The sequence below is a fragment of the Trachurus trachurus genome, assembly GCF_905171665.1.
Source record: "Trachurus trachurus genome assembly, chromosome: 9".
Lineage (NCBI taxonomy): Eukaryota > Metazoa > Chordata > Actinopteri > Carangiformes > Carangidae > Trachurus > Trachurus trachurus.
Window position 1 is genome coordinate 18,564,202 of NC_139895.1, and position 27,162 is coordinate 18,591,363.

Consider the following 27,162-nt stretch of genomic DNA (forward strand, 5'->3'; position numbering starts at 1 on the left):
ACTCAATTTCTACATCTTGTTTACTAACTGCCACCATTACAGTGATTATCACCATATTACAGAGATCACATTCATGAAGAGAGTGACCAGCTAATGTCTCCTCCTCTGCTCCATAAAACCTTATGATTTTAAAACACATACACTGACTTGACTTCAGTGCACTCTGATCCAAAGTAATTTATTCACGGATAATCCGTTGTATAGTTTTATGGCTTAGTTAATGTGCACTCTTAGGCTGTGCATTCTTCATGTTACTAGAAAATTTGTCAGAACACGATCAGGAAGCTTGCAGATTGGTATCAAATACCTGCTCTATGGGAACAAGTCCTTCCGCTGTGAAGAAATGTTCTGGCTATCAAATTCAGTCAATACATTTTTAGAATGATCAATCTTTTGTGCTGCCTAGTACAGTTTTGTGTTGCTAAGGACTGTATGTTTCTATGAATATCTCCATTGTCCCAAGTCAGTGTGATGAACTTTAGGTAGATAGCAGTAATGCAATCTCTGCTTACAAGTAGGTACATAAACAGATGTGAAGAAGATGGCAAAAGAGCGGAATAGATGATGAGTTCAGAGAGAGGGCAGTTAATTTTTAACAAATTAAAAATGTATGGTGATGAGTAATAACTGCAGTTATGATTATTTTATAGACGATGACGGATGCAGGGAAATGCAAAGTCCACATATATATTAGCAAATGGACAGAAATGTAACCAACAGTGTAATCAATAATAGATTATATGTTATTTATGAGCCTAAAGTGTTTTTTATTGCTCATTTTCTATTTCAGAGAGTTCTTGATTGAATATCATAAATGGATTACTTTGGGCTCTCGATTTGAATTAATATTCACTATTTTCTCAGTTAACACTCAGTTAAATGAAAAATAATCCACAGTATGTGAAGTGAAAACAACGGTTATTTGTAGCCTGAGGATGAATATTTTAAATGGCTGAACAAATGGACGTTTGTGCTGTGCCGCGTGTGGCACACGGAGCAGCACGTCTCATGGCTGTGGGCATCCATGCTCTTGGCTCAACAGTCAAATCAGATGGAACAATATTATGATTAAGCAGCAGGTGTGCTTAACACAACAGAGTTTATGATGACTGTTACCCAACATGGCCCAGGTGCAGCGGTTTTGATGAATTTCTGCTTTTTTTTTTAATTTTTCCTCCATTGACCAGTAAAATTAACATCCTCTCTGTTCTGGGACCTCTGCTTTTTAAATTAAGCAAGTTTTTGAGTTTCTGGTCTTTTTGGTTGATGAGCTTTTGGGTGAATTTCATCTTCTCTGCTTCTTTTTTGTCCCGGTTGGTTTGCTGCTCTTGATGGACAGTCTGATTTTGCAAAACAACCAATGTGGGTAGCCACAAGTGTTCAAAGCTCGCTCTTCTTGCTTTTTTGCTGGTAATGGGAATCAAACATTTCATAATCCAAGTTTCAACCCACGTTGATGTCCTTTGCAGGATCCAGAAGGCCAGCTTGTTGCCTCATTGACCTTCCTGTGTAAACTTGATGTTGCTGGTGAAGGCTTGCACCTCATTGACCTCCGTCTTTTTGTTCTCCCTCTTTCATCCTTTCCATCTTTCCCTCCCTCTCACTCTGCCATCCTACCTCCTTTCCTTCTTTCCAGTGCCCAGGCCTTGCAGACCATGTTCCAGCTGATGACTCCCAAGCAGATGTTTGAGCACTTTCGGGGCTACGAGGAGGTTTCCCACATCAACTGGAATGAAGAAAAGGCTGCAGCTATACTGGAAGCCTGGCAGAGGAGATACTCTGAGGTAAGGGCCAAAGTGCTCTGAAATGAGAGAGAAAGAGAAAGGGAGATCCAGAAAAAGAGGGCAAGGGAAGAGAAAGGGGAAAAGAAATCTACCCTAAATCCTCTACAACCACATTGTAAATCACTGGCCGGATACAGGTGAACATGGAAAGGCCCCATCCAAAGCCCTGGCCCTTGATAGATACTACAACCACTGTTGGTGTGTGGTAAAGGGCTAAAGCTTCCCTCTCACTGCTCAGTAGAGAGAAGCAATAGAGCAACAGGGAGAGCATGTCTGGAATACATTAAGGGAGTGCTGGATCTCTCTCTCTCCCCCTCTCTCTCTCTCTCTCTCTCTCTCTCTCTCTCTCTCTCTCTCTTTTGCTTTCTCTCTCTCACACACTCACGCACTAACACACATGCAAACACACTCAAAAGTTCACACACAATTGCTTTCCCAGCTGTGGCCCCATTGGTGGCTCATGTGTGACATCATCTGGTCTTTGTTTTGGGGGCCCCAACCTCTGTTCAACATTGTGTGTGTGTGTGTGTGTGTGTGTGTGTGTGTGTGTGTGTGTGTGTGTGTGTGTGTGTGTGTGTGTGTGTGTGTGTGTGTGTGTGTGTGTGTGTGTGTGTGTGTGTGTGTGTGTGTGTGTGTGTGTGTGTGTGTGTGTGTGTGTGTGTGTGTGTGTGTGTGTGTGTGTGTGTGTGAGAGAGAGTGTGATTCATCTTGGGGCCCAGGAATCAGTGATAGAAAAGAGGTGTGATCATTTATTTCGATGTAGTGTTTATATCAATGGCATTGTAGGAGTCATTATGCCAAATAATTTCACTGTGAGTGTGTGTGGTGCACATTGTGCTCGATTAGGTGTGTCTGCGAGAATAGCACGTGCATGCATATTGGTATGTGACTGACACATGTTGGAGATCACACATGGGTGCGTGTGTGTGTGTGTGTGTGTGTGTGATCTAGTGCGTGTTTCCTAATGTGTGTCAGCCAGCATTGCTCCCCACTGAGCAGTAACTACAGTTCAATGTTGAAGCCATCTGTCTGCCCTGAGATAGTGAGAGAGGGAGAGGATGGGTCATGGTACTATGCAGCTTCCCCCCAAATACCTTCTCAAACAGAGGCCGAGCTCATTATTCAGGGCTGCGATCTGTCTTAGTTGTTTAAGACGCACAGGGGGAGTTTTACTTATTGTGCATGATTAATAATTTACATGTGATTTTACTAAAACAGATAAGAAAACACACTGGAAGTTTACTTTGTCTGCCAGCTAAGTCACAAAATGGACTGTATTTATACAAAGCTTTCTAGTCTGGAGTAGCAAAGGATCGAACCACCAACCTTTCAAACAGTTGTGGTGCAATCCAGTTAGTCAGTGAAAGGCAGGATGCACATTTAAGGCGGAGCCATGTCAGTGTAAGGAGATGCTGTAATAAGAGGCTTTAAATGCATACTCTACTGGTAATCAGTAGGTTGGAAAACATTTGCATTGTTATAATAAAGGAAGAATGATGAAAATACTTTATTGGGCTTTATTGTGTTGGAGACCTTAGCCCCTTTTAAAAAAACCTTAGCCCCTTTTTAAAAAAGCAGTTGCTTATTATAAGTAAGCACAATATGGTTGAACCTGACCTTCTATCTAATTGTTTCTGTTTTGTCTCTCCTCAGGCGGTGCTGCAGAGTGTCGCAGCAAATTCCTCTCAGAAGGTCTTGTCTTTCACCACCACCACTCTGGAAGATATCCTCAAGTCTTTCTCCGACATCAGCGTCATCCGTGTGGCTAGTGGATACCTGCTGATGGTGAGAACAGAGCCGCAGAAAGGCTTGTGTGGTGATATGATTGTGATTGACTTTCGCTAGCAACAAGTTGATTTTAATCAATGGATCATGTGGTTTCGTACCCAGCTGGCCTATGCGTGCCTGACCATGCTGCGATGGGACTGTGCCAAGTCTCAGGGGGCTGTAGGGCTGGCGGGTGTCCTGCTGGTGACACTGTCTGTGGCGGCCGGCCTTGGTCTCTGCTCACTCCTGGGCATCTCCTTCAACGCTGCCACCACGCAGGTAACTCACACACATTGCCACTGGACAGGACAATGTCCCAGTCTGTTGCTTTGTAAAGGTCAAGTTCCAGTATCCAGTGTTGCTCTGGCTGTGCATGCTCTTTGTCTCTTGTGATGCTCACGGGATTCGTGTGTGTGCCACAGGTGCTACCCTTCTTGGCTCTGGGAGTCGGAGTCGATGACGTATTCCTCCTCGCTCATGCCTTCAGTGAGACCGGACAGAACAAGAGGATCCCATTCGAGGTGAGTCAAACATCTGCGCTTACGATGCACTCAGACCAGAAACGACATGATCGCTAGCATTGCGCTGCCTGTAAGCTCTAGCAGGCGCTTGCAGAAGGCGGCCAAAGGGCTTTCAAGATGTCTTTTTCTTGATGTGAGACCACAATGATTAGTTTTCCCTCCATCTTCATCTTCTCTCTAAATTTTTTGTCTGCATCTGGCTGCCACTTCGGCGTTGTTGCTGCTCATTTGCATAAAGTTGAGTTTCTCAACTTCAAATTGACGCTCAGGTCGCTGGCATCGTACGGCTCGCTGCTGCAGACAGTTACCCCTTCTTTGCTCACCCTGTTCCTGCCTTTCTACTATCTTATCTCCTTTATAGGGGAATGTGTGAAAGCCTGTCTGTGCCTGTGATGTAGCATCAAACAACCCATGTGCCCCACACACACACAGTCTGCTTATCTAATCTCCATGTTAAATGTGTTCCTTTTTTGAGAACTGCAGCCTGTATTAGATAATGAAACCCATTTTTGCATTGAAAGTTATATTTTACCTTTTTTCTATAAAAGCATTTATTTTTAAACATAATTTGACCTAACGGGATGACTCTCTGAATGTTTTTTAGCTTGCGCCATGCATTTGGATGAATATTTGGTCACTGGCCTAAATAAAGACTTGTGAGTGATTCTTAAAAATACTTGTCAGATATGAATGATGGGGTTTAACAGAATAAAAGAAAGTAATTTGTATGTTAATGGTGACTTGTATAGTAAGGCAGTAGCAAGAAGATTTTCCGCAGAGGCAGTCCAGTGCACAGAGAAAATTAATTGCAATAACTGTACTCTCTGTGTGTGTGTGTGTGTGTGTGTGTGTGTGTGTGTGTGTGTGTGTGTGTGTGTGTGTGTGTGTGTGTGTGTGTGTGTGTGTGTGTGTGTGTGTGTGTGTGTGTGTGTGTGTGTGTGTGTGTGTGTGTGTGTGTGTGTGTAAAGCTTTTCATCTCCAGCGGGGGAAAACACAGGCATGTATTTGCTTGTTTTTGTTTTCCCCTGTTTCCCTCCCCTTCGAGCCCTTGTCTCTATGCTTCCCTCACCCCCGAGCCTTCTTTGTGTGGATGAGATGAAAACTAAACAGAGCTGAACCTGATCTCCTGTCTGACACAAACACACACACTCATATACACACACATAAACACTCACAGACAGAGATACACATGCCTGCAAACACTCCTTGTGTGGTCCTGCACGTCCTCAAATCTTCATACAGCTACCGCCAAAACCTTCCAGGGGTTTTGTGTGTGAGGATACTACCCTCTTTCTGTGTCTTTACGATAAGAAATAGTGAAAACATGTTATTCGGCAGCAGTGATTTCACTGAAAATGTATTTGTTTGGAGAGGCAGCACGCCGTTTTGTTCTCTTCCCCCTTTTTCCTCCACCCTTCAGACAGAGGTAGACAGGCCCAGGTGGATGATCCAAGTCCTTCAGGGTGTCAAAAAACATTGCAATCACTGTCAGTCATATCCGTATTATGATAATTGTACATAATCGCAAGTATTACACATTTGCCTTTGGCTAAAAGAGATGAGTTTTATTGCTTTTGCTTTCATCTGCCTCCTTCTCTGTCTCTGTCAGGACCGTACGGGGGAGTGTTTGAAGAGGACAGGGGCCAGCGTGGCTCTGACGTCCATCAGCAACGTTACAGCATTCTTCATGGCAGCCCTCATCCCCATCCCGGCGCTCAGAGCCTTTTCTCTACAGGTAGTGCCCGGTAGTGAGTGTGTGTGTGTGTGTGTTTTTAGTGTGCATGCGTGTGCATGTGAGAGAGAGAAAGAGAGAGAGAGGGAGAAGTTCACTTGTGTGGGGCCTCTCCCTCGCTAATAGTCCTGTTCCAGTCGTCATTGGCTCCAGATTTCTCCAGACCGTAGTTTTATTGATTTCATTTATCAAACTGAAAGTGTGTGGGTGTGTGCACGTATTTGTGTGCGTGGAGTGTGTGTGTATGTGTGTGTTTTGTTAAATCCATCCAGCCCTCTCCCTCCCTCTTTGAGGCTGTTTAGTGGTGGGCCCGGTGTCTGTCCAGATTGTGGCTGAAGTCCATGTAACTGAATCCTTCTGCATGTGTGTGTGTTTAAGTGTGTCTGTGTTTACTTGCATATCCTCACGCTTGTGTGTGTGAGTGTGGAGAGTTGTAGTATCTGTGTGGGAGGTTTGAAAAGCAACGGTCTAGCTTGTGTGTGTGTGTGTGTGTGTGTGTGTGTGTGCGTGCGTGTGTGAGAAGGTGGGGGGATCCAGAGGGGACCTCTGACTTCGCTAACATCTGTCAGTAATTATAGACGTCACCAGAACCGTGAAAAGTGGGACAGAAAGAGACGTCTGTCAGTCTGACAAAATGCCTCCAGAAATCACTTATTTGCTAATTCACAGAAACACTCACTCAATTAAATTGATACATAATGTAAAGAAAAGACAAGGTCAGATTAAACCTCTGATTTGACTGCATTGCAACGTTACAGCAGCATAAGAAACAGAAGGACATAGGATGGAAGCACACAAATGTAAAGCTGAATATAAAAACAAAGGAAGGTTGCAAAAAAAACACTATTCACACATTGTCCACAGATTAATTATGGAAGGATGTGTTCACTATACTGGATCCAATGCCCATTCTTGGAGTGGTGAAACTATCACACAGATAGATTGACTTCTGATAGATAAACTTTACACAAGGACAAGAGCATAGCAGAAAAATGACAATGCAAGTTAATTTATGAATATAATAGGTATTGCACAATGAGTGAAACTGAAGAAATAAATAACACATCTATCTAAATGCATTTAAAAAAGTCAAGTCTCATGACTTCAAATAAATTGTGTTTATTATTTCTTAACGTTAAAAGTTTGTTAAGTTTGTCAGCCATGAGTAAAACCGATCCCCATAAAACTTATTGGTCAAACAAATTAACAGATTAAAGCATTTGGTGGATAATTTGAACATGTTTTGAGAAAGGATGTATGAACATCCCGACCCACCCTCTCTCCTCTCTATGCTCTCACTCTCTCTGTCTCTCTCTCTTTCTCACACACGCACACATACACATGGGGTGAGGCAAGATGTCGCCACAGTGAGTACAATATTAGCATGTGTGGATGGATGGCTTTAGTACAGCAAGTCTGTCAAACATGATCCATTTACCCCATGGGTCTAATCCATGCAGCCTCGTTTTACACACACACACACACACACACACAAGCGCGCATAGCACATAGCATGCATACTTTACACTTGTGGTTTTGTGACTGGTGGAGGACAGACTCGCTGTGAGGTAGACTATCATGCTGATACCCATATTTTATTATGGAACACAGACACTCACACCTCATCTCTCTGCTCCGTATCAATGCAGAGATATGTGTTAGCGTGTCTCTTTATCACCATTAAAAACTTCCTGTCGTCTACCCTTCTGTGGTTTTATCTCTTCTTCTCACTTCCCTCTCTCTCTTTCCTCCGTTATGTCTCTCATTTGCTTCCTTCCATCAGTATGAACACAAAAAAAAAAACAGGAATCTTGTCCAGATAACACGAATACGAACACAGGAACACACACATTCATGTGCGCGAGACAGATGTGATGATAAATCTCCGCACTGTGGGGTCAGCGAGCGGTCACTGTGTGTGTGTCTGTGTGTGAATGTGAGTGGAACCATACTGTAAATGTCTGGACGTTAGTGGGCCGATTGAGAATTAATTGTTCTACTGTACATACAGAGTTTTTTTCTAACTTCATCTCTCTTTAATCTCACATTATTTCTCTCTTGTTGTTTGAGCTGTGGAATGAGGGAGGGCGAGAGAGAGTGTGTGTGTGTGTGTGGTGGTTGGTGTTAAGGTGTGGTTTAAGTAGGAGGCTGCACAGTTTTTTAAGCTGGCAGCAGATACTTGTGTGTATGTGCATTTTTTGTGTGTGTATGTGTGTGCAAGGGGTGTGTGTTGTCTGTACAGCCACAACGCCTGCTCATCACCTCAGGCCCCGCGGGCCTCCTGCTCCTTGGGTGGTCTGGCACACACACACGGGATAGTGTGTATGTGTGTGTCAGTGTGTGTGTGTGTGTCTGTAGTGGTCTGGCAACTATGCAAGATCCAGATTGTACTCTGGGCAGGGCCCCAACCTAACCCCAACCCCCACCCTCTGCTCCAGTGCACCACCTTCAAATACTTAACCACAACACTGTACTGGCTTCTATTACACACACACACACACACGCCTCACTTTTTCTCTGGATACTCAGAGATTTTGTCTTGAAGGGAATTGAATATGTGTTGAAAGGTGCTTTTTCCCTGAAGCCAGCTTATTCAGATTGTGTTATTTTAAGGTAAACACAAGGTTTCCCAGCATTTGTGTTAAGTGATAATAATTGTTTGAGGCAATATAATATTCTCCAGATTCGTATTGTAACTCAGAACTAGTGCTGGGATGGAGATACAGAGACATCGATCGAAAAAAAAAAATAGTATATTATGTTTCATTACATTCTGATCTTTTTTAGACCACCAGAACTTTCTGTATATCATGTCACCTCCTCTACGTCCTACACCACCTCTTAATTAAATTAAAAGTGACTCATTGTCAATTGAGCTCATCCTTTCCTATAATAGTAGCATATACCATCATGTTTTCTGTGATTCTTTCAGGCTGCCGTGGTGGTGGTGTTTAACTTTGCCATGGTGCTGCTCATCTTCCCCGCCATCCTCAGCATGGACCTCTACCGACGAGAAGACAGACGCTTCGACATTTTCTGCTGCTTCTACAGGTATGTGCATAACACACAAAAGCGTGCGCGCACACACACATACAGTCAGACATTAACAAGCTCTTTCATTTCTACTGAAATGTACTGCCTCTCTGTTCATTCATTCATGCTTCAATTTTATGTTCCTTTCTCTGATCCCTGATCTGACAGTGAATAACCTGAAAACACAGTTATCTCTGAGATATCTTCGTCTTAATCCCGTTCAGTCAAAACCTAATTACTACTTAAGTTGTCTGTTTCTGTCTGGGCTGCTTGGTTGTTTGATTTTCTGTTTATCTGTCACAGCCTTTATTAAGCTTTGCCAGTCTGCCTGCCTGTCAGGGCATGCCTGTTGGCACAGTGACTGCACAGATGTGCACATACACTATTAAATTCCCTTGTGTTGTTGCATCCTGGCTCTGTATTTCATGTTATAAGCAGAGGAGGAATACTTCTTGCGTCCTGCAGTAACAGAACACCAATAAAAGTTATGATTTTTAACAGATTTAATGCACCTAATCTTTAATATGGGTAAAGACTTTTATAGAATAACAAACCTTGTAAATTATTTAGTGTCTCACAAAATTTGGTGATTTGTTTGTTTAAATTTTCCACTGTTCTGTTGCCTTTTCTTAAACACCAGTCAATTGGTCTGACATTTCTTCAATGCCTTTATCTCTTCAGCCCATGTGCCAATCGCGTGATCCAGATCGAGCCTCAGGCTTACCTGGATGGGGCGGATGGGAGTCGCTACAGCCCTCCCCCATCCTATCGCACCCCTCCTCCCTCATATCGCACTCCTCCCCCAAGCTACAGCAGCCCCCCACCTTCCTACAGCAGCCATGGCTTTGCGCAGCAGACCGAAATCACCATGCAGTCCACTGTGCAGCTCAGGACAGAATATGACCCCCGAACTCAGGCCTTTTACACCACAGCTGAGCCCAGATCCCAAATCTCCGTGCAGCCCATCAACCCGGCTCCGACCAGGGGCAACCCTAACAATGACTATTACAGTAGCAACCCTAGCGGAAGCAGGAGCAGCAGCAGCAGCAATCATGGCAACCTCAACAACAACAACAGCGGAAGCAGAAGTAATGGTGGATCTCGAGGTTCGGCCAGCTTCTCCCATCATCACCCTGTGCCTCCTCCTCCTCCTGCTGCCACGACTTCAAGTTCTAGCTCAGTTCCTCAGGGCGATGCAGCATCATCTACTGGCCAGAGCCCAGAGAACAACAGCTCCACACGGGACCTATTGTCCCAGTTTGGAGAAGCCTCGCTGGGCCTGCGCTGCCTCGAGCCTCCCTGCTCCCGCTGGACCCTGGCTTCTTTTGCCGAGAAGCACTACGCTCCATTCCTCCTGCAGCCCACTACCAAGGTGAGTTTAGTTTCTCTCTTTTAGAAAAGAAGAGATGGAGAAATGCTCTCATTGAAAACAATCACAACAACTTGAAGCTGCCCTGACATCTCTGCAGTGAATTGATTGATGAAGCTCCGTTTTCATCCCTCCGTTTCCAGGTGGTTGTAATCGTGCTGTTCCTCTGCCTGCTGGGCGTCAGCTTATACGGGACCACCCAGGTGCGGGATGGTCTGGAGCTGACCGACATTGTGCCCAGAGAGACCAGCGAGTACGACTTCATCGGCGCCCAGTTCAAGTTCTTCTCCTTCTATAACATGTATGTGGTGACACAGCGGGCTGAGTATGCCCAGAAACAGCCGCTCATGCACCAGCTCCACCAGAGGTTCCACACTGTTCGCTACGTGCTGAAGGAGGACAACGGACAGCTGCCCCGCATGTGGCTTCACTACTTCAGGGACTGGCTGCAAGGTACAATTAAAGTTGATACATAAACACCATGGCAACCAGAATTTAATTGGATTTGGTCACAACCTCTTTGTCAGTGTTTGACAATAATGTGAGAGAAGAATTGCAGGCAGATGTTGCAACAGAGCTGAGCCTGTGTTAGACCACAGATGATTATGTTATTAATTCTTCATTTAAATATTGCTATTCTTTTTCATGAAACAGGTTTGAGATCATAATTTTCTTGCGAGTTTTGACATGAGTCTGCATGAGACAAGATGTTGGGCAGGAGTTCAGAAGTGGGTGGGATTGCAAAATGGACACTGACAGATTAAAATCACTTGTGTCCGGGGGTCTGATGGAAGAGGACGAATAGGGAGGCTGGAATTTTACACACTGACTTTTTATTCTTGCATGCTGGCACACAAATATACTCATCCAATTAACACCAGTGTTGCTTAAGCTCATTTTTGTCATTTATTGTTAAAATTGTTCCATGAAAATCTCAGATATTTGGCCTGTAACACACAACTACACCACACCACACTGTTTTATAGGAGCTTAAATTAATTCAGTATGATGACAGGTTTCACTTTTGGATGGGCACTGACTAAGAATTGTGAGGTGCCACTCAACATGAGTACTGTCTTCAACATGTCAGCCCAGTCCAGCAACGGGTTCATTTTCACTCATTGACTCCCCCCATAACGATAAAACAGATCTGTGAGTCTGTGTGTGAGCTGGCTGGGAACTACACAGAGTGTGTGTGGGGTGAGAGAGAGACAGAGAGAGGGAGAGCGAGAACTGTGTCTGATATTGCTTGCTGCAATGGTGGGACAAATTGGAGCCAGACAGGCCAAGCAGCGAGACCCAAAACAACATCTCCCACAGACGGACCACAGCACGGGCCTTGGGGGAGAGCCGAGGGGAGGGGAGCGATGCACATATGGATTAGAGAATAGTATAGAAAAGAAGACACATGTTCTTGATATATTCCCTAATGATCTCCTTGAATCAAAAGAAGCCTATTTTAGGTTTTTGAAGTCCTGTTCAGTGGTTGAGAATGGCACCAGGTTATCACATTCATCACTGAGACTTATTAAAGGGTTAGGGTTAGGTTGCAGTGTTGTGTGTGTTATGTTCTCTTGTGCTGTGCTGGATTGTTGGATGTTGTTGTTTTCTTGCTAGCTGCACTTTGTTGGTGTGTTCTGGTGGGAGAATGAAGATAACAGGGCATGTAACCTTTTCCAAACATCCGCATTTAACCAGTCTGTCTCATTGTGGTTTTCCTGCAGGTCTCCAGCAGGCATTTGACAAGGACTGGGAGGCTGGCCGCATCAATTCCAAGGGCTACAGTAATGGCTCTGATGATGGTGTCCTGGCGTACAAGCTGTTGGTGCAGACAGGACGCAGAGAAAAGCCCATCAACCTCAACCAGGTCTGTACAGGATTTAAGACCACATTATTCTGAGTTAAGAAGTGTGACCAGACTGAATTTAAATATAGACCATGCAGTCTTTATAGTATGGACTGCAAACGTTTTCTTTTTTCTTTTTCTTTCTGTGGTATCAACTTTGAGAATCGTGGATTTTCAGTGGTATTGACACCGACTCCCAAATATCTCTATAGTGACATCCCTCTCACAGTATATCGGTTTTGTCTTGGTGATTGGGGCTGGAAGAGATACACCCATCTAAAAATCTGTCTCTTTGTATTCATCTTTTTCTCCATATCTCTCTGTCTGTCTTCATCTAGTGTCTGTGATGACTTTACTGAGCCCAGGAATTTAAAGCTCTCACTGGGGCTGCAGTTTGCCTCTGAAAAACCTATTAACTCTAAATGTCACTCTGCGTGTGTGCATACGCGACGTGTGTATGCGGGGCCTCGCAGTGCCTCTCTTTAGCATAAAGCCTTTTCAGTCTGACACTTTGTCAAGGGTTCCAGCCACAGTTTATAGTGTGTGAAGTTTGGAGGTTGAAAAAAATTGCTGCACAACAGAGCCAGCGGGGTCTATATATAATTATCCTGGATTCTGAAGCCTCATGGGAAAGAATAATTGGAATCATCAAACTGAACTGGAATCAACAACATGTTTGTTGCATACTTTGATAAATGATAAATTGATCTAGTTGGCCATGGTATGCAGCTGAATGAGTTGAGAAATGCGCATTCGCTGCATTTACACATAGGGGCCACAGTTGTGACAGTTATTTTCACAAGCAATGAGTTAAAAAAGCTTTACGTTCAAATAAATCATTCACATAATGAAAAGGATACAACAAATTGCTGTTGCATATACAAAAAATGCTTTAAAATAATATACTACTACTACTACTACTACTAATAATAATAATAATAATAATAATAATAATAATAATAATAATAATAATAATAATAATAATAATAATAATAATAATACATCTTGTGTCATTTGCTAACTTGGAGGTCTGTGTGCACCCTCCTTAGGAGATACAGGAGATACAGCATATTAGGCTGAAAGTTGAAACACATTCAGATCCGTGACACTGTGGCTCCAAAAGAGTATACAACCAAGGTAGTTATCTTAATCACCTGACAAACTCCAGTTCAGCTGTTGAGTGCTAGGTTCAGTGAGTCCTGCCCCCAGTCTGGCACTGAAGGGGTGTTTGACATCCAACAATGACATGCAGTCGAGCAGCAGAGGTCTCACAAGGAGGTCCAAAGAGGAACTTAGCAGAAGATCAAATCATGTCTCTTCTATGTCAGCAGAAAGATGCTGACAAGTTGATAATGACAAAGAGTGAGGAGGCAATAAGAGAAGAAAAGATTACGATGGTGGAGCTGAGGAAACTTTCTCAGTTTCAACGGGGCATCGCTTGCTTGTTTTTGGTTTGGTACCACCACCAAGAAACAACATACGTGGATGCATGGCTGCATTCTTTGGCAGGAAACAGCGAAAACAGAAGATAAGAAACTGGAGAAATATAAAAACAAAATTCTTGGGCAGGATTCTTGCAAACTCCAAACACAAAACAAGCCATGGACTTTTCAACACTGAGATCGTTTTACTCAAAGATAATTAACTTTGCCGTAGAGCTGCATTTTCTTCTCTGTGTATTCATATTTATAATTTGTGTTCAAGTCTTGCATGACGGCAGATGTGTGAAAGCCCCTCTCCCTCCCTCCCTGCTTCCCTCCTTCACTCCCTCTGCTCACTTTCTGTTCTCAGCTGTTTGTTTTGGGCTCTTTCTCTTGCCCAGTGAGCTCTGTTGCAGCAGCACACTACTTTTCCCATCCCTTCTACTGGCTGACAGGAAGCAGACGCAGGCCTGGTGTGCGGCCCTGTGACATCACTTCCTGCGCCTGTGAGGGAAGTGTATTTGCCGTGAGGCGTGGGGGCCGCCAGCAGAGCTGCCTGGGCTTCCCGTGACAGCTTGAAGACATACAGTTGTTGCGTATCCCGCGGTTAAATTCAATCCAGATCCTCTGGAATCCGGCTCTCTTGCTTGACCCCCCCCCCCCCCACACACACACACTCTTTCCCTCTCTCTCCCTAACTCTCCCTCACTTATGCCTGCTCCCACTATCACTCTGGCTCTCTCGCTCTGTCTGTCTCTTTCTCCCTCCCTCCGTGCTCCACTGCTGTGTCCTCTTTGAATGAGAGAAGCTGAAACACGTGGTTTCTTTGAGGCAGCTCTGTGTGTGCATGTGTATGTTTTGAGTGTGTGTGCTGCTTTTGTCTGTTGTGTGTGTGTGCACTTACAGCAGTAGCTGTTTTTTTGAGCCTCAAAATGAGGACCAGATCTTTTCCAACCCTGGCAAATTGCAAAGCTAGATGTTTTATTTTGATATGCCACTCCATGGATCCGTGCAGAGGTGTTCTTGCCTTTGATCTGTCACTACTAACATTTCTCTCTGTGCTGGGTGACCATTCGTTCCTTATGGCCTGGCCCAGCACTCATATGGAAGTTGGTTGTGTGTGTCTATTTGTGTGTGTGTGTGTGGTTTGAAAATAAGGGAATAGAATAATAAAGATTTGGCGAGTGAAAACAGGAGTTGGGTACACAGAAGAGGAGGGGTGGGAAAGTTTTTAAGAAAGGCAGCGCTAATGCTATCAAGGGCTCTTTTCTTCTCAGGGTTCGGGGTTGGTCTGTGGCGCTGGGCATTCTGGGTACCCGTAGGGGTCAGGAGACGCAAGTGTGAGCAACATTTGTACAGATGTTGTGTTATTTTTATAGCTCCACTCCATTTGCTGGGTGGCATTTCCTTCAGTGTTAACAACCAGGTTAACTGCACACAGACGCGCTCAGGGACTCCAGCCAATTTTTTTATTGTTACGCTAACTCAAGCAATTTTTCTTCCCCCCCCCCACCCCAAAACACCCCACCCCCCCATCACAAAAAAAACCCACTCCTTTCTTCATCTACCTAACCCCATGAGCCAGGCTTCACCCCCCAAAACTCTCTGTGAAGAAGGGATTTATGGTTCCTAGAAGGCAGTGTGACAGAGTGGTGTGCTGTAATGGTTTTACCTCTCAGGAGGTAGCAATGCTAAGCTACACTCCTCTGCTTCCACATGGGAGGGTGAGAAGTAACAGCCCTGAGCAAGACAGCCATTCTTGTCTTCATACTGACCACAGCCATCATAGCAAATGACTGAAACAGAGCTTGGGAACAATCTGCAAATAGACAGAAATGTGGGTTTAAACTTTAGGCTGAGAGTGAAAGTTAAGCTATATTAATGGAGTAAATATAGTTTTGACAAAGTACTTTGGTCTCAGTAATGCTATGATGTAGTATGTGGGCATTACTGTTGGTGTTCTGAATTGTGGGGTTTGTGAGCAGAAACATGAGTCCACAGTCACGCTAGCAGCTCTGTGAGACTATGGCTAAAATCAGCATGCTAATATGCTGGTATGCCTATTAACATATTGACACACTGACAAACTGACCTCACAACGTGAATGAAAAGCCCCAGCAAAGTTATTAAACTTCATCCAGATGTGAAGTTGAACCAGATTTCATATCATCTTTGTTTAATATTGCTAAAAACAAAATTGGGTTTCACTCATTAATTTCACTCAGCTGAAACGGTCAAAAATTAAAAGTGTACTGTGCACAAAGTGTCTCATTTAGAGCGAAGAGGACTCGGTAGCACATTCATCAGCAGCAGCTGCTTCTTAACAGAAAGGCGCCACGAGGCCCCCATCAAAAATTTATTCAGAGTGGTCAGGACATTGAGCCTGGGGTTGGCCAGCCAATATCTACTGTATGTAAAGGGAGTAGCTGATTCAGCATTTTCCATGTTTTAATGTGGCATGATAATTCTGGGAAGCTGTGATGAGGGGTACGGGAATTTTCAGAAAGGCGACCAGTGTTTCACATGTTGATTTTTCTTTGGTTGGAAAGAGAGTGGGACTAATATTTGACTCTTATTTTGAAAGCTGCTCCGTTCTCTTGCACTCATGCATGTGTATAAATAAGCATGTCTGTGGTCAGCTCACCTGTAGAATGTTTTGCTTCAACATGTCCTATGCCACAATACCTTTTTGTGTCCAATATATACTTGACGGCCACATTATGATTTCTTATGCAAGCTCCACCTTGTTTTTTCTTTTCTTTTCTTTTTAACCTCAATTGCGGTTTCCCCATTAATTATTCCATTTTCAAATTCGAAAATTTGGCGATGGCAAGTATAAACGTGACAGGCCTAATTAAACCTCTAAAATGTGTGTAAGCATGCACCTGAGAGTTGTATGCTAAGAGATTGCAACAGAGCTTCATTCTGTGATCACCAACATCAATTCCTCTCCTTCCTTGTTTGTAGTTGACTCGTCAGAGGCTTGTGGATGCAGATGGGATCATCAACCCCGGGGCTTTCTACATCTACCTAACCGCCTGGGTCAGCAATGATCCTGTGGCGTACGCCGCCTCGCAAGCCAACATTCGCCCACACCCTCCCGAGTGGCTCCACGACCGTACTGACTCCATGCCCGAGACACGCCTCAGCAGTAAGTCAGCATGCCCTACGTTCACTAAATGTGGTAGAATTGCAAGCAGGATTGCCTTCCAGTTTTTCCTTCGCACAAGGAGGACATTTCAATAATAATGTTGTTAGCTTCAGCAAATGGAGCATTGCAGAAATTTGAAATGAAGTTCATACCTGTTTCATGGTACAGCTGAACAAATTGCATTCAGTAACTGCTAACCGAGACTTTAAGACTTTAACTTTTGAAGGGCTCATTGGTCTCAGTGCTCCATAAGGCGGCTGCTACATGTGAGCAGTGTTTACCTCTTGTGGTTTGAGTTATTGCTTCTTGTCTGCCTCTCAGCTTTAAAAGAGGTAGTAGACTTTACTGTAGCCTACCACTGGAGTGAATGTGTGTGTGCGTTTTGTGTATGTGGGAGCTCAGGTTGCAGGGCTGAGGACGAGGACACGGCTCACTGTGGTTCCTCTAATGGTGCCTGTGGTAAATGGTATAATCCTGGCTACCATGGGGCCTTGCATCACACACACTTGCACGTGCACACACACATACACACACACACACACACACATACACACACACACACACACACACACACACACACACACACACACATACATACACACACACACACACACACAAACATTATTAAAACTCAGTGACCCTAAACACTACACACACCCTGTTTTCATTTCCCTACCACACACACAGACTGTAACTCACATAAAAAGTACAGTCATGTTGTTGTTTGATTCCAGCCGGTGATTTGGTGCTAGTCAGGAAGTTCTCCATGGGGGAGGAAAATGATTGGATAACGAGGAGAGACTGGGTTTGGGTGGGAAGCACAATTGGATAACAAGTAGGAAGTCCTTTACAGGGAGGGAATATGATTGGATAAGCAGTGTGAAGTGCTTGGCTGTGCGGGAGCTCCCCGGAGCAGATTGGTGTTGGCCGAAAGCCAGCTTGTATCCTAATGGAAATTTATAGTTGAGATTATAATGAGCCAAACCATGTTAGCATGTGCTGCTGTCTGACCCTGCAAGCACTAAGGGACACACACACTCACACCAACATCAGGCATAGATAGATAGATAGATAGATAGATAGATAGATAGATAGATAGATAGATAGATAGATAGATAGATAGATAGATAGATAGATAGATAGATAGATAGATAGATAGATAGATAGATAGATATGTAAGTCGGCAGTGTGTTATTAATTACACTGCAAGCAAAAATCTGAATGAATACATTGTTGTGTTAGCGCCACATATGACTTCATAGCAGAATGACAGGCAGGTATGTGTGTTTATGCATCTATATTATGCTTTATGCGGCGGTGCTAAGTTTAGGGTGTGGTAATGGTGGTTATTCTGACGTTGTAATTACCGTGATTCAACGTTAGCGCTTACACTCTGCTGTGTCTGGAACTGATAGGCCCTCATTAGCCAGGCTGGGCCACAGACTGGCTGAGTTTGAGTCAATGGAGCTCTGTTTCACACTGGTCCGCCCACCCCTGTCACACACACACACACACACACACACACACACACACACACACACACACACACTTGCCCACAGATGGAGCTACTCTTGGAACAAGGTTGGATTAGGGAGGGAAAGCCTTGATATTGGTGGTTTGGCTAAAGAGCCGAAAATTATTCCTGCAGATCCACTAAATGATCAGAGCCTAATGCTAGTTAATCACAAATAGACAAATATCATCTGCAGATGTCATCGCTGCTGCTGACAATTTATCTGATTACTTCCTTAATGTTCTTCAATAATCTGTTTTCACTTTATTGGACTTTGATTATCTTGCAAGGCCACATGGATTTTGCTTCCAAAAAGCAAAATCATCACCAATTGCTGTAAAATGACCTTTTCCTTCCATTGTCTCTCCATCCAGTCCCGGCGGCCGAGCCCATCGAATACGCACAGTTCCCCTTCTACCTCAACGGGCTCCGGGAGACTCCGCAGTTTGTGGAAGCCATCGAGAGCGTGCGGGCTATTTGCAGCAACTACAGCCGACAAGGCCTGCCCTCCTACCCCAACGGCTACCCCTTCCTCTTCTGGGAACAGTATGTTAGTCTGCGCCACTGGCTCCTGCTGTCCATCAGTGTTGTGCTCGCCTGCACCTTTCTGGTCTGCGCCCTCTTCCTGCTCAACCCGTGGACCGCCGGCATCATAGTAAGTGTTGGATCAAACCAACGGGCCCATTGCTAAGCAACAGAGAAAGAAATGTATGTTTTCCTGCTCTCCTCCCTCTCTTTCCTGATTTCTATGTGTGGTCCAGGGGCCATCTCGGAGAGAAGAGAGTCTGAAAGGAGAAGGGGCTGCTGTGTGTTATTGTAGCCCAGTCACCGGTGTTTATCTTGTGCTGTTTTGTTAGGGCCAGTCTGTTTAGTCTAGTCCAACACTCCCAGACACCAATGCTGAAATAAATGGGGAAAAGGACGCAAAGTTGCTCAGGCAACTTGCTCCCACTCTAAACCTATAAAAAGTTAGATTTGATTTCCATCCTCCACACTCCTCCTCTCTCGCCTCCTTTCACGAGTTTCCAAGGATACATGCAAACACACAGGCGAGCGCGCAGACACACACTTAAAGCACACAAACAGACATGTATATACTTGCACGCATACGTACGTGTAAACGAGCAGGTACATAATTCACACAGAAGCACATACACGGAGCGCTCTGGTTTTTCTCTTTGGTGGGTTGTGTTTTACGACAGGCAGTGACCAGGCCACCCGAGCCCTTAAACAGAGGAGGAGGGGACCTCATGTTCATCTTTCAGGCTTTACTAGCAAGATCAAAAGACAAGTTATGGAGAGGCGTCAAGTTTAACCATTTGGTCTGTCCAGGACCAGACCACCGCCAGCCTGACAACGTCAAACCTTTAAGCACCTTTTAAACCCTCTTGGCTATTTTCCCTGAAATCTATCTTAAACACACAGACAGAGGAGTTGTCTTGTGTTTAGGTTTATACAGGTTGTTTCTAATCCAGTGGCCATTGAGTACTGTTTAGATGTCTCTTTAGAATAGATGTCATTCTGATGAGCGAGACTTGCTCTGTGGAGTGATTACTTTCAATCTCATTTTGCTCCCTGTCCTTCGTCTTGATTTAATTGGTACGATAACATCACGGGAAAGAGACTGACTCAGAGGAGATAACAGTATACAGTATACAAAGCACAGGCATACAAATGATAGTAATGAGACAACATTTTGGGTGAAATTATAAGAAGATGAATAATAACTGTCAGTCCTAGAGTGACGGTGAGACCTAAAACAGAGAGGAGAAAAACAAAACAAAACAAAAAAACTGTAAAATAAAATAAATTAAAAATAACAGTCTGCAATTATGTTGTAACTAACATATACATATTTGTAATTTTAGCACACAGTGATATCTGAAAAGATTCCAAAACACACTCACTCATCCTTCATCTTGAATTGACATTTCATTTCAGAATGCAGGTTCATGCTCACGAGACATTTCAAAGTACTAAGTCGTCTAAAGTCTCCCTGACTGAAATAAGGATAATGTGTAATGTGTAAATGTATCACTGCACACAAATACCCCCTCGTGGACAGCCATGCACATACTCTGTGCTTGCTCACTTATACATGCACCCACCCACACACACATTCACAGACAGCTCCATCTCGTACCCACCTCAACCCTCTTCAAAGGATTTGGGCCCCATGTAACCTGACACCTGTCAGCTGATAATGGCATTTACTCCCAGCTCCTGTCCCACTCTACTCTTAACCCTACACACACACACACACACACACCTAACACATCTATAGACAGAGATACTGCTCACACGTATCATCTTCTTGTATTATTGCTGCCTATCTGTCTTGTGTACATTCAGAGTCCAGGTCAGCTCTGAATTCACACAGCACATGCAGTGACTTGACCAATCATTTGTAATAGAGCAACAAAGTTTATTTCCTCTCATGGTCATTTCACATCCTATACTATACACGTGTTTTCCAACCATGTCACCTTGGAAAGATAGATACAAATGTTATTCTTATAATTTTTGTTATAGAATGATTTGATTCTCTCAAAAAAAGACAACAGAGATGTTCAAGAACAAAAAATGTTTGTTAAGGATGGTTTATATAAATCCTCATGCTACTCACCTAAACGTACCCAATTTCTGTTCTCTGCTTTATTTTCTTATACATAAAATACATAAAATCACTTTTTGTATAGATTCATCAACCTCCTTTCCTCCCTAACAGAAAGTCCTCATTTCCTTTCAGGTGTTGGTGCTCTCCCTCATGACCGTGGAGCTGTTTGGTTTCATGGGGCTGATGGGAATCAAGCTGAGCGCCGTCCCTGTGGTCATTCTCATTGCCTCTGTGGGCATTGGAGTGGAGTTCACTGTCCACGTGGCCCTGGTAGGTGCCAGCTAACACATACAAATCTTGAAAGACTCTATTTCAGGTTACCAATAAGTATTGTAATGTCCCCTCATGTCAACATCAATGTGTGTGTGTGTTTTGTAGGCGTTCCTGACTGCCATAGGGGATCGTCACAAGCGGGCTGTGCTGGCATTGGAGCACATGTTTGCTCCAGTACTAGATGGAGCCTTTTCCACCTTATTAGGTGTCCTAATGCTTGCAGGCTCTGAGTTCGACTTTATCGTCAGGTGAGTCCAAATTAAACCTCATTAGAAAACGCTTTATTGATTCAGCCAAACACAGGATTGCACTTCCAGAGACTATTGTATGGCGTCGATGTGGCATTAAAGGACTGTTGAGACCATGCCTCAACCTGTATGTCACACAGGAATCTACCTGAGATACAAATCATGCATGAAGGCCGCTCTCCTCCTCTGTTCCCTTCCTCTATCTCTTTCTTGTCTTCCACCCGCAGCTCAATTTCATACCCCCTCTCTGTAAACCTGTAAACCTCATCCTTTTTCCAGCTACCATGCACGTACCATACCTTTTTTTTGTCCTTTTCTGGGATGCTTGATCTCCAAGAAACTTCATAAACAAGGCCTTTATCTCTCTTTACCATCCTCTTCCCTTGTGTCTTTTCTTTCATCCTCCTCTTCTCCCCCTTAATGTCTCTCATGCCTGACATTTTAGGGGAAGCCGGGGGAAAAGGATAGAGAGTTGAAGGTCAGGAGAAAGAGGAGGAGGGCTAGGAGGGAGTAGACGAAGAAGCAGAGGGAAGCAAAGAGAAAAAAGATTGGGGGGAGAGGGGGACAGGAAAGTCCTCTGGCTTTTGTGATCTCCTTCAGCTAGTTTAACTGCCCTCACTAGACATTTATAAGCATGGGAAGGAGTAACAGGGTGGGGGGCAAGAGGGCAGTTGTGGAAAGACAGGAGAAGTGGAAATTAAAGCTGACACACTGTGGGGGCACTGCGCCGGTGGCTCCTTTTGTGTGTGTCCTCTCGTAAGAATCAGACAGAAAGGTAGCAACCAGCCGCCATACGAGGGAGGAAAATTAATGATTCTGTACATTCTCAAGCCGGGAGGATTATGAGAAGTTTCCACTGAGCTCAGTGTATAATTTTAAGTCGTGTATGGTCTTACGTGGCTGCATGTGCACAAATTCTTGGTAGTGGCCAGATGAGGTAGCTGTATAATGTTTTTTTTTTTACCTGCTCCCTTTAAGAAAAGGGAGCACCACTGAAGTCCATGTGATCTGAAAGCACACCAGCTTTTGTCATGTGCTCATGCATGCACAAGCGCACAATCACTCACAGTACCCCTCATACGCACACACACACTAGCCTGCTCCCTGACCTTGTAATCATGGGGGTCAATGATGGCGTGCCTGCCAGAGAGAGCACACACAGATACACACTCAAGAGGGACACATATAAACAGACACACATACCCACACAAACACAGGGAGGCCTATAGACCTTCTCTCCTCACCTCCAGTGGTGTGTGCTCTGGTTTCTGGCTCAGTCGCGGGCCTCCATTTAAAGGTTCTGCTGTTGTCTGAGCAAACAAAGCAGCGCCCCAAGACGGTGCAATAACAACAGGCCCGGCTCGTATTTTTCTGCTTGCGCCGAAAGAAATGTTTCCCTGACTTTCCCCTGTCAGCCCTGTGAATGTTTTCACTCTAAACAGCCTAGCAGGGCACTCGGCCTGGTATGTGGGCCACACGCGTGCATGTGTAGGCCTTACATGTATGTCCATATATGCATCCAGGGGTGATGTGGCGTTTACCCATCCCAGGGTGTATGGAAATCTAAACCATAGCGATGACACAATTAGGTCCACACAGGTCCACTTATGGAAACAGAACCTGACCAGTCCCAGCCTGGTCAGATGCGAACATGAACCGATGAAGCCTCTTGGATGAGAGGTGAAACGTCTTCCTAGACCAGTAACTAAGTCCAGTTGCATTCGATTTAAATTTCCTTGGAAACAGAACTGATAATCTAATAAAAGCAGACTGATGAGCTAGTGGGCTTTAAATGCAAACACACTTGATTCAGAGGATTATTGTTTTTCAACTATCCTGTAATTGATTCATCTTGTGATTGTCCACCCATCTACATAACACACTACCGGCTGAACTCAAGTCACTCCAGTGTCCCAGCGACAGCACTGTGCACTAATAACTCTAGCTTTGGGCTCATCCTTGCTCATTCCACATGGGAAATGAGGCCACCCATGCTGGGTAGACAAGGACCAGCGCTCCTTACTTGTGGTGCTCTTCTGCACAATAAACCCCCACCCAAGCTCCAAGCGCGCACACACACACACGCCATTATAAACACATGCACACAGATTAGTTACAAATGTGTATTTAGTCTGAGGCCCAGCTGCACAGCATGCGAGTGTATCTACACCTAAGCTAGCCCACGCTCACACACACACACACACACACACACACACACACACACACACACACACACACACACACACACACACACACACACACACACACACACACACACACACACACACACAGCATAGTGAAGAGTTCATCAGTGTGTCCCTAATAACCTGAGAGCTTCCACTGGAGAACTAAGTGAGGAGGAAAGCCTTCCCTAATGAAGGGAGCTGGATTGGACAGAGAGGGAGATTGGGGAGAGGGGTGGGGTGGGGGGGGGTCTTACCTGATACACTGGAGATTTAATTAGACCGAGGGGATTGTGGAGTGGCCGGGAATTTCACAGGGGCTTAGCTGGAAAGAAGGGAGAGAAAAGTGAGGCAGGGAAGAGAGAAAAAGAAATAAAAGAGAGGGAGAGAGGCCAGGGAGGGGTGGCGCTCTGAGGCTCCCCTTCTCTTCTTCCTAGACTAAATTGTTTAAATTCTATACCCTTCACTTCATTTGTTTGCTTCTCCCTCTCTCTCTTTTTTAGAGCCAGAGAGGAGAGAGAGGCCCCTGTCCTCTTTTGCCCCCCACCCCCCAATGTTCCCCTCACCCACTTCTCCTCTCCTCCCCCCCCTTTTACCCCTTCACCCCCTCCCTCCACATTCCTCACTGCTTTGTTTTCTCCATGTTTGCTTATACACCACACACCCAAGAGAGAGTACCCTCGCCCCCAATAACCTCCCCTTCTTTTTTTTTTCTTTCCTCCTGTGCCTTTGAATTAACCAGCTCTGGCTAATTATGCTTCCTCTTTCTTTTCTCTCTGCGCCTTCTTTAAGACTAACCCTCTTTGGCAGGACTTTGAAACACACAAGGTACATTTCTGTTTTGCTCCTCAAAACCACAGTGCAGGCCTGCTTGTCTGTGGGGGGTTTATATATATTATATAGTATATATGTGTGTGTCTCTGTGTGTGTGTGTTTAAGGAGTGGCTTGAGTGTCTTTGTGCAAGTATTATTTTGGGCATGTGTGGTGCGTTGATCTTGCACATGTCTCCCCACGTCTAAACATCTGTGGTTTGCACAGGTATTTTCTTTGTTTATCTGCTCTCTTTGTTTCTCTTCTTGTGTGTCTGTGCTAGTCTGAGCAACTACACAATTAGTTTGCTTTATCTTATGTTTTTTAATGTGGTATCACAATTGAAGCCCAAGTCAAGTTTAATGTTTTGCATGTAGTGTGTTTCATCCTACATTTTGCCTTGAGTTTAATTATTCCACAGATTAAAAAAACATTTTTGGGCATATGTGTTTTGTTGCAGGTATTTCTTTGCTGTGTTGGCCATCCTCACAGTTCTTGGAGTCCTGAATGGATTGGTCCTTCTCCCAGTATTACTGTCATACTTTGGACCCTATCCGGAGGTAAGGGTTCAAAATAAAACAATTTCAAGAAAATGGAATCTGTTTCATCTGGTTGTACTTTTTTTCCAACCTAATGAATACCATTTTTCCCACCACTGCCTTCCTGTTATCTCTCAGGTATCTCCAGTCGATGGTCGTAGCCGCTTACCCACCCCATCCCCAGAGGCCCCTCCTCACGTGGTCCACTTCTCAGTCCGTCCTCACCACACCACGGGGGCCGCCACCACCACCTCTGGTGCAGCTTCAGACTCGTCTGACTCAGAATACAGCTCGAACACCACAGTGTCCGGTATAAGCCAGGAGCTGCAGAACTACCACCTGCCCTCACGCAGAGGACCGCCTCGAGCAGAGGAGCAGCAGTACCACCTCCAGACCAGCAGAGGCAGAGCAGCCAGGCCGGAGGAGGACAGGAGAGCAGGATCAGGGCACAGGTGTTCAGCCAGACAGCATGACCCTCCGGCATATTCTGTTTCTTCGGTAAGAACATATTCTCCACTGTGTACTCATGAGTTTCCCTTGTTCTATGCATTACAGATACAAATAGCTTATTTTCTCTCTCTTCAGTCTGTCTCCCCTCAGGGTTGTGATTCTGGGCCGGGGGCAACTCAGCGCCACAGCAGCAGGAACCCCAAGAGCCAGCTGCACTGGCAGGCCCCGCCCCCAGCTCGCCCGCGCATGGACGCTTTTGAAACTGCTACTGAGGCTGGGGGCCATTATGGCTCACATGGCCATAGAGAATACTCAGCAGGCCACAGAGCCCGCTCTTCCCACAACCCACAACCTCACCACCTCCCTCATCATCACCCCAACCCCGCCCCTTATTGCCAACCCATCACCACGGTAACGGCGTCAGCCTCAGTCACTGTCGCCGTTCACCCGCCCCCCTTGTCCAGCCAGAGCCCCCCCACTTCCTCTTACCCAGGATACACTGCAACAGACAGTTACTGCCCATCAGGGCCGGAGGTGCCGGAGCCCGCCTTTCAGGACCCACATGTGCCACTGGATACCCAGTTAGGGGCCAGAGGAGTCAAGGTGGAGGCCATGGAGCTCCAAGATTTGGAGTTTGAGGCAGCTGAGAGGAACCATGGCAGACAGGCTAGCTGAGGTGAGCTTCAGTGACTTCAGTAGATCCACATGTACTGCAACAGTCTGTTAAGAGAGATGTGCTTCATCATTAAGTACTAACACTACAATATCCTTTTTGTTTCCAGTTGTGGAGAACAGAAGTACAACGGCCAAAGATGGACTTCTCTGTATTACTAAGCAGCTGACCCGGTCTGCATAGCTCTGCATAGCCCAGCCTGGCTCACCTCTGGCCCTAAGCAGCAAGAAACTTGCCAGGGTTGCCGTCATGGTGCTCATTCTTACTGTATTCCAGTGGACTATTGTCTTAGATAATTCTATCTATATTTAAAAGATGTATACATATGTAAATATGAACAAAAAGTAGCTATAATTTTAGGAGCTGTACAACTCCTCATGTTAACAGACTGGGGCTGCCATTTTATATGGTGTGTGTGCGTGTGTGAATGCAGGTGAATGTGCGGGTGGGTGTGTGTGTGTATTGAGTGTAAATGTGTACATGTGTATGAGAGAGAGATAGATCTCTGATTACTGTTCACTCATCTGTGGATCTGTGCCATTAGGAAGCTTCATCTAGACAAAAATACCTGTCAGCATTCACTGTTGCTGCTCAAAATATTTTTTTAAATAATATACATTTATAACTCTATGCAAATGTCTCTTTAAACAAAAGAAGTGATCTGTCTACGTATGTGTCTGTGTGTAGTAGGTGTGTGTTGGCTGTGTGATGTCAAACAGCCCCTTTTTTTTCTGGCTTATACATCAGTTACATCCTCAAACCAGACTTAATATTTACACTCATTTAAAACATGAGGGAAATTGTTAGAATTATCAAACAGGGCTAAGGTATATGTGTATATGTAAGTGTGTATGTGTGTGTGTGTGTTTATTATTGTATAAAGGTACGCATGTTAAACTATTAATTTTTTATCACAAACCTGTGGTAGTTATGAAACAATTACTGTTTAACTTGACACGCTATGCGTGCTATTTAAGATGAGCAGATATGAAGAAACTTTAAAGCTGTTTTTTTTTTGTTGTTGTTATGTTTGTTTAGTTATGGCCTCTGCATTGGAACCTGTTTCTGCTCTCAGCTTTGTATCACTGTCTGTTAGGCTGTTCTCTGGTTGTATTTTACTGTAAGAGGTTATGTATTGTTTAACCCTAGCAGGCTCGAAACAGGTTCTGTCTTGTATACTGACATACAAGCAGTAAACTCACCTCAGAAACTCACTCTGCCAATACAGGGA

At 44.6% G+C, this 27,162-nt stretch overlaps 1 protein-coding gene across 1 annotated transcript in view; it reads left to right on the top strand.

Moving 5' to 3' along the window:
• Window positions 1-26,369, top strand: part of ptch1 (patched 1) — a 47,291-nt gene extending 20,922 nt beyond the window's left edge. Inside the window, exons 8-24 of the mRNA XM_083979653.1 lie at window positions 1,637-1,784; window positions 3,438-3,569; window positions 3,675-3,830; window positions 3,974-4,072; window positions 5,682-5,807; window positions 8,737-8,855; window positions 9,519-10,209; window positions 10,350-10,659; window positions 11,931-12,073; window positions 16,441-16,624; window positions 18,512-18,792; window positions 20,887-21,024; window positions 21,133-21,275; window positions 24,730-24,829; window positions 24,947-25,306; window positions 25,394-25,934; window positions 26,041-26,369. Of these exons, the coding sequence (XP_083835779.1) occupies window positions 1,637-1,784; window positions 3,438-3,569; window positions 3,675-3,830; window positions 3,974-4,072; window positions 5,682-5,807; window positions 8,737-8,855; window positions 9,519-10,209; window positions 10,350-10,659; window positions 11,931-12,073; window positions 16,441-16,624; window positions 18,512-18,792; window positions 20,887-21,024; window positions 21,133-21,275; window positions 24,730-24,829; window positions 24,947-25,306; window positions 25,394-25,933 (3,670 nt within the window). The 3' untranslated portion in view covers window position 25,934; window positions 26,041-26,369. The remainder of the gene's footprint in view (window positions 1-1,636; window positions 1,785-3,437; window positions 3,570-3,674; window positions 3,831-3,973; window positions 4,073-5,681; window positions 5,808-8,736; window positions 8,856-9,518; window positions 10,210-10,349; window positions 10,660-11,930; window positions 12,074-16,440; window positions 16,625-18,511; window positions 18,793-20,886; window positions 21,025-21,132; window positions 21,276-24,729; window positions 24,830-24,946; window positions 25,307-25,393; window positions 25,935-26,040) is intronic.
• Window positions 26,370-27,162: the final 793 nt, after the last annotated feature.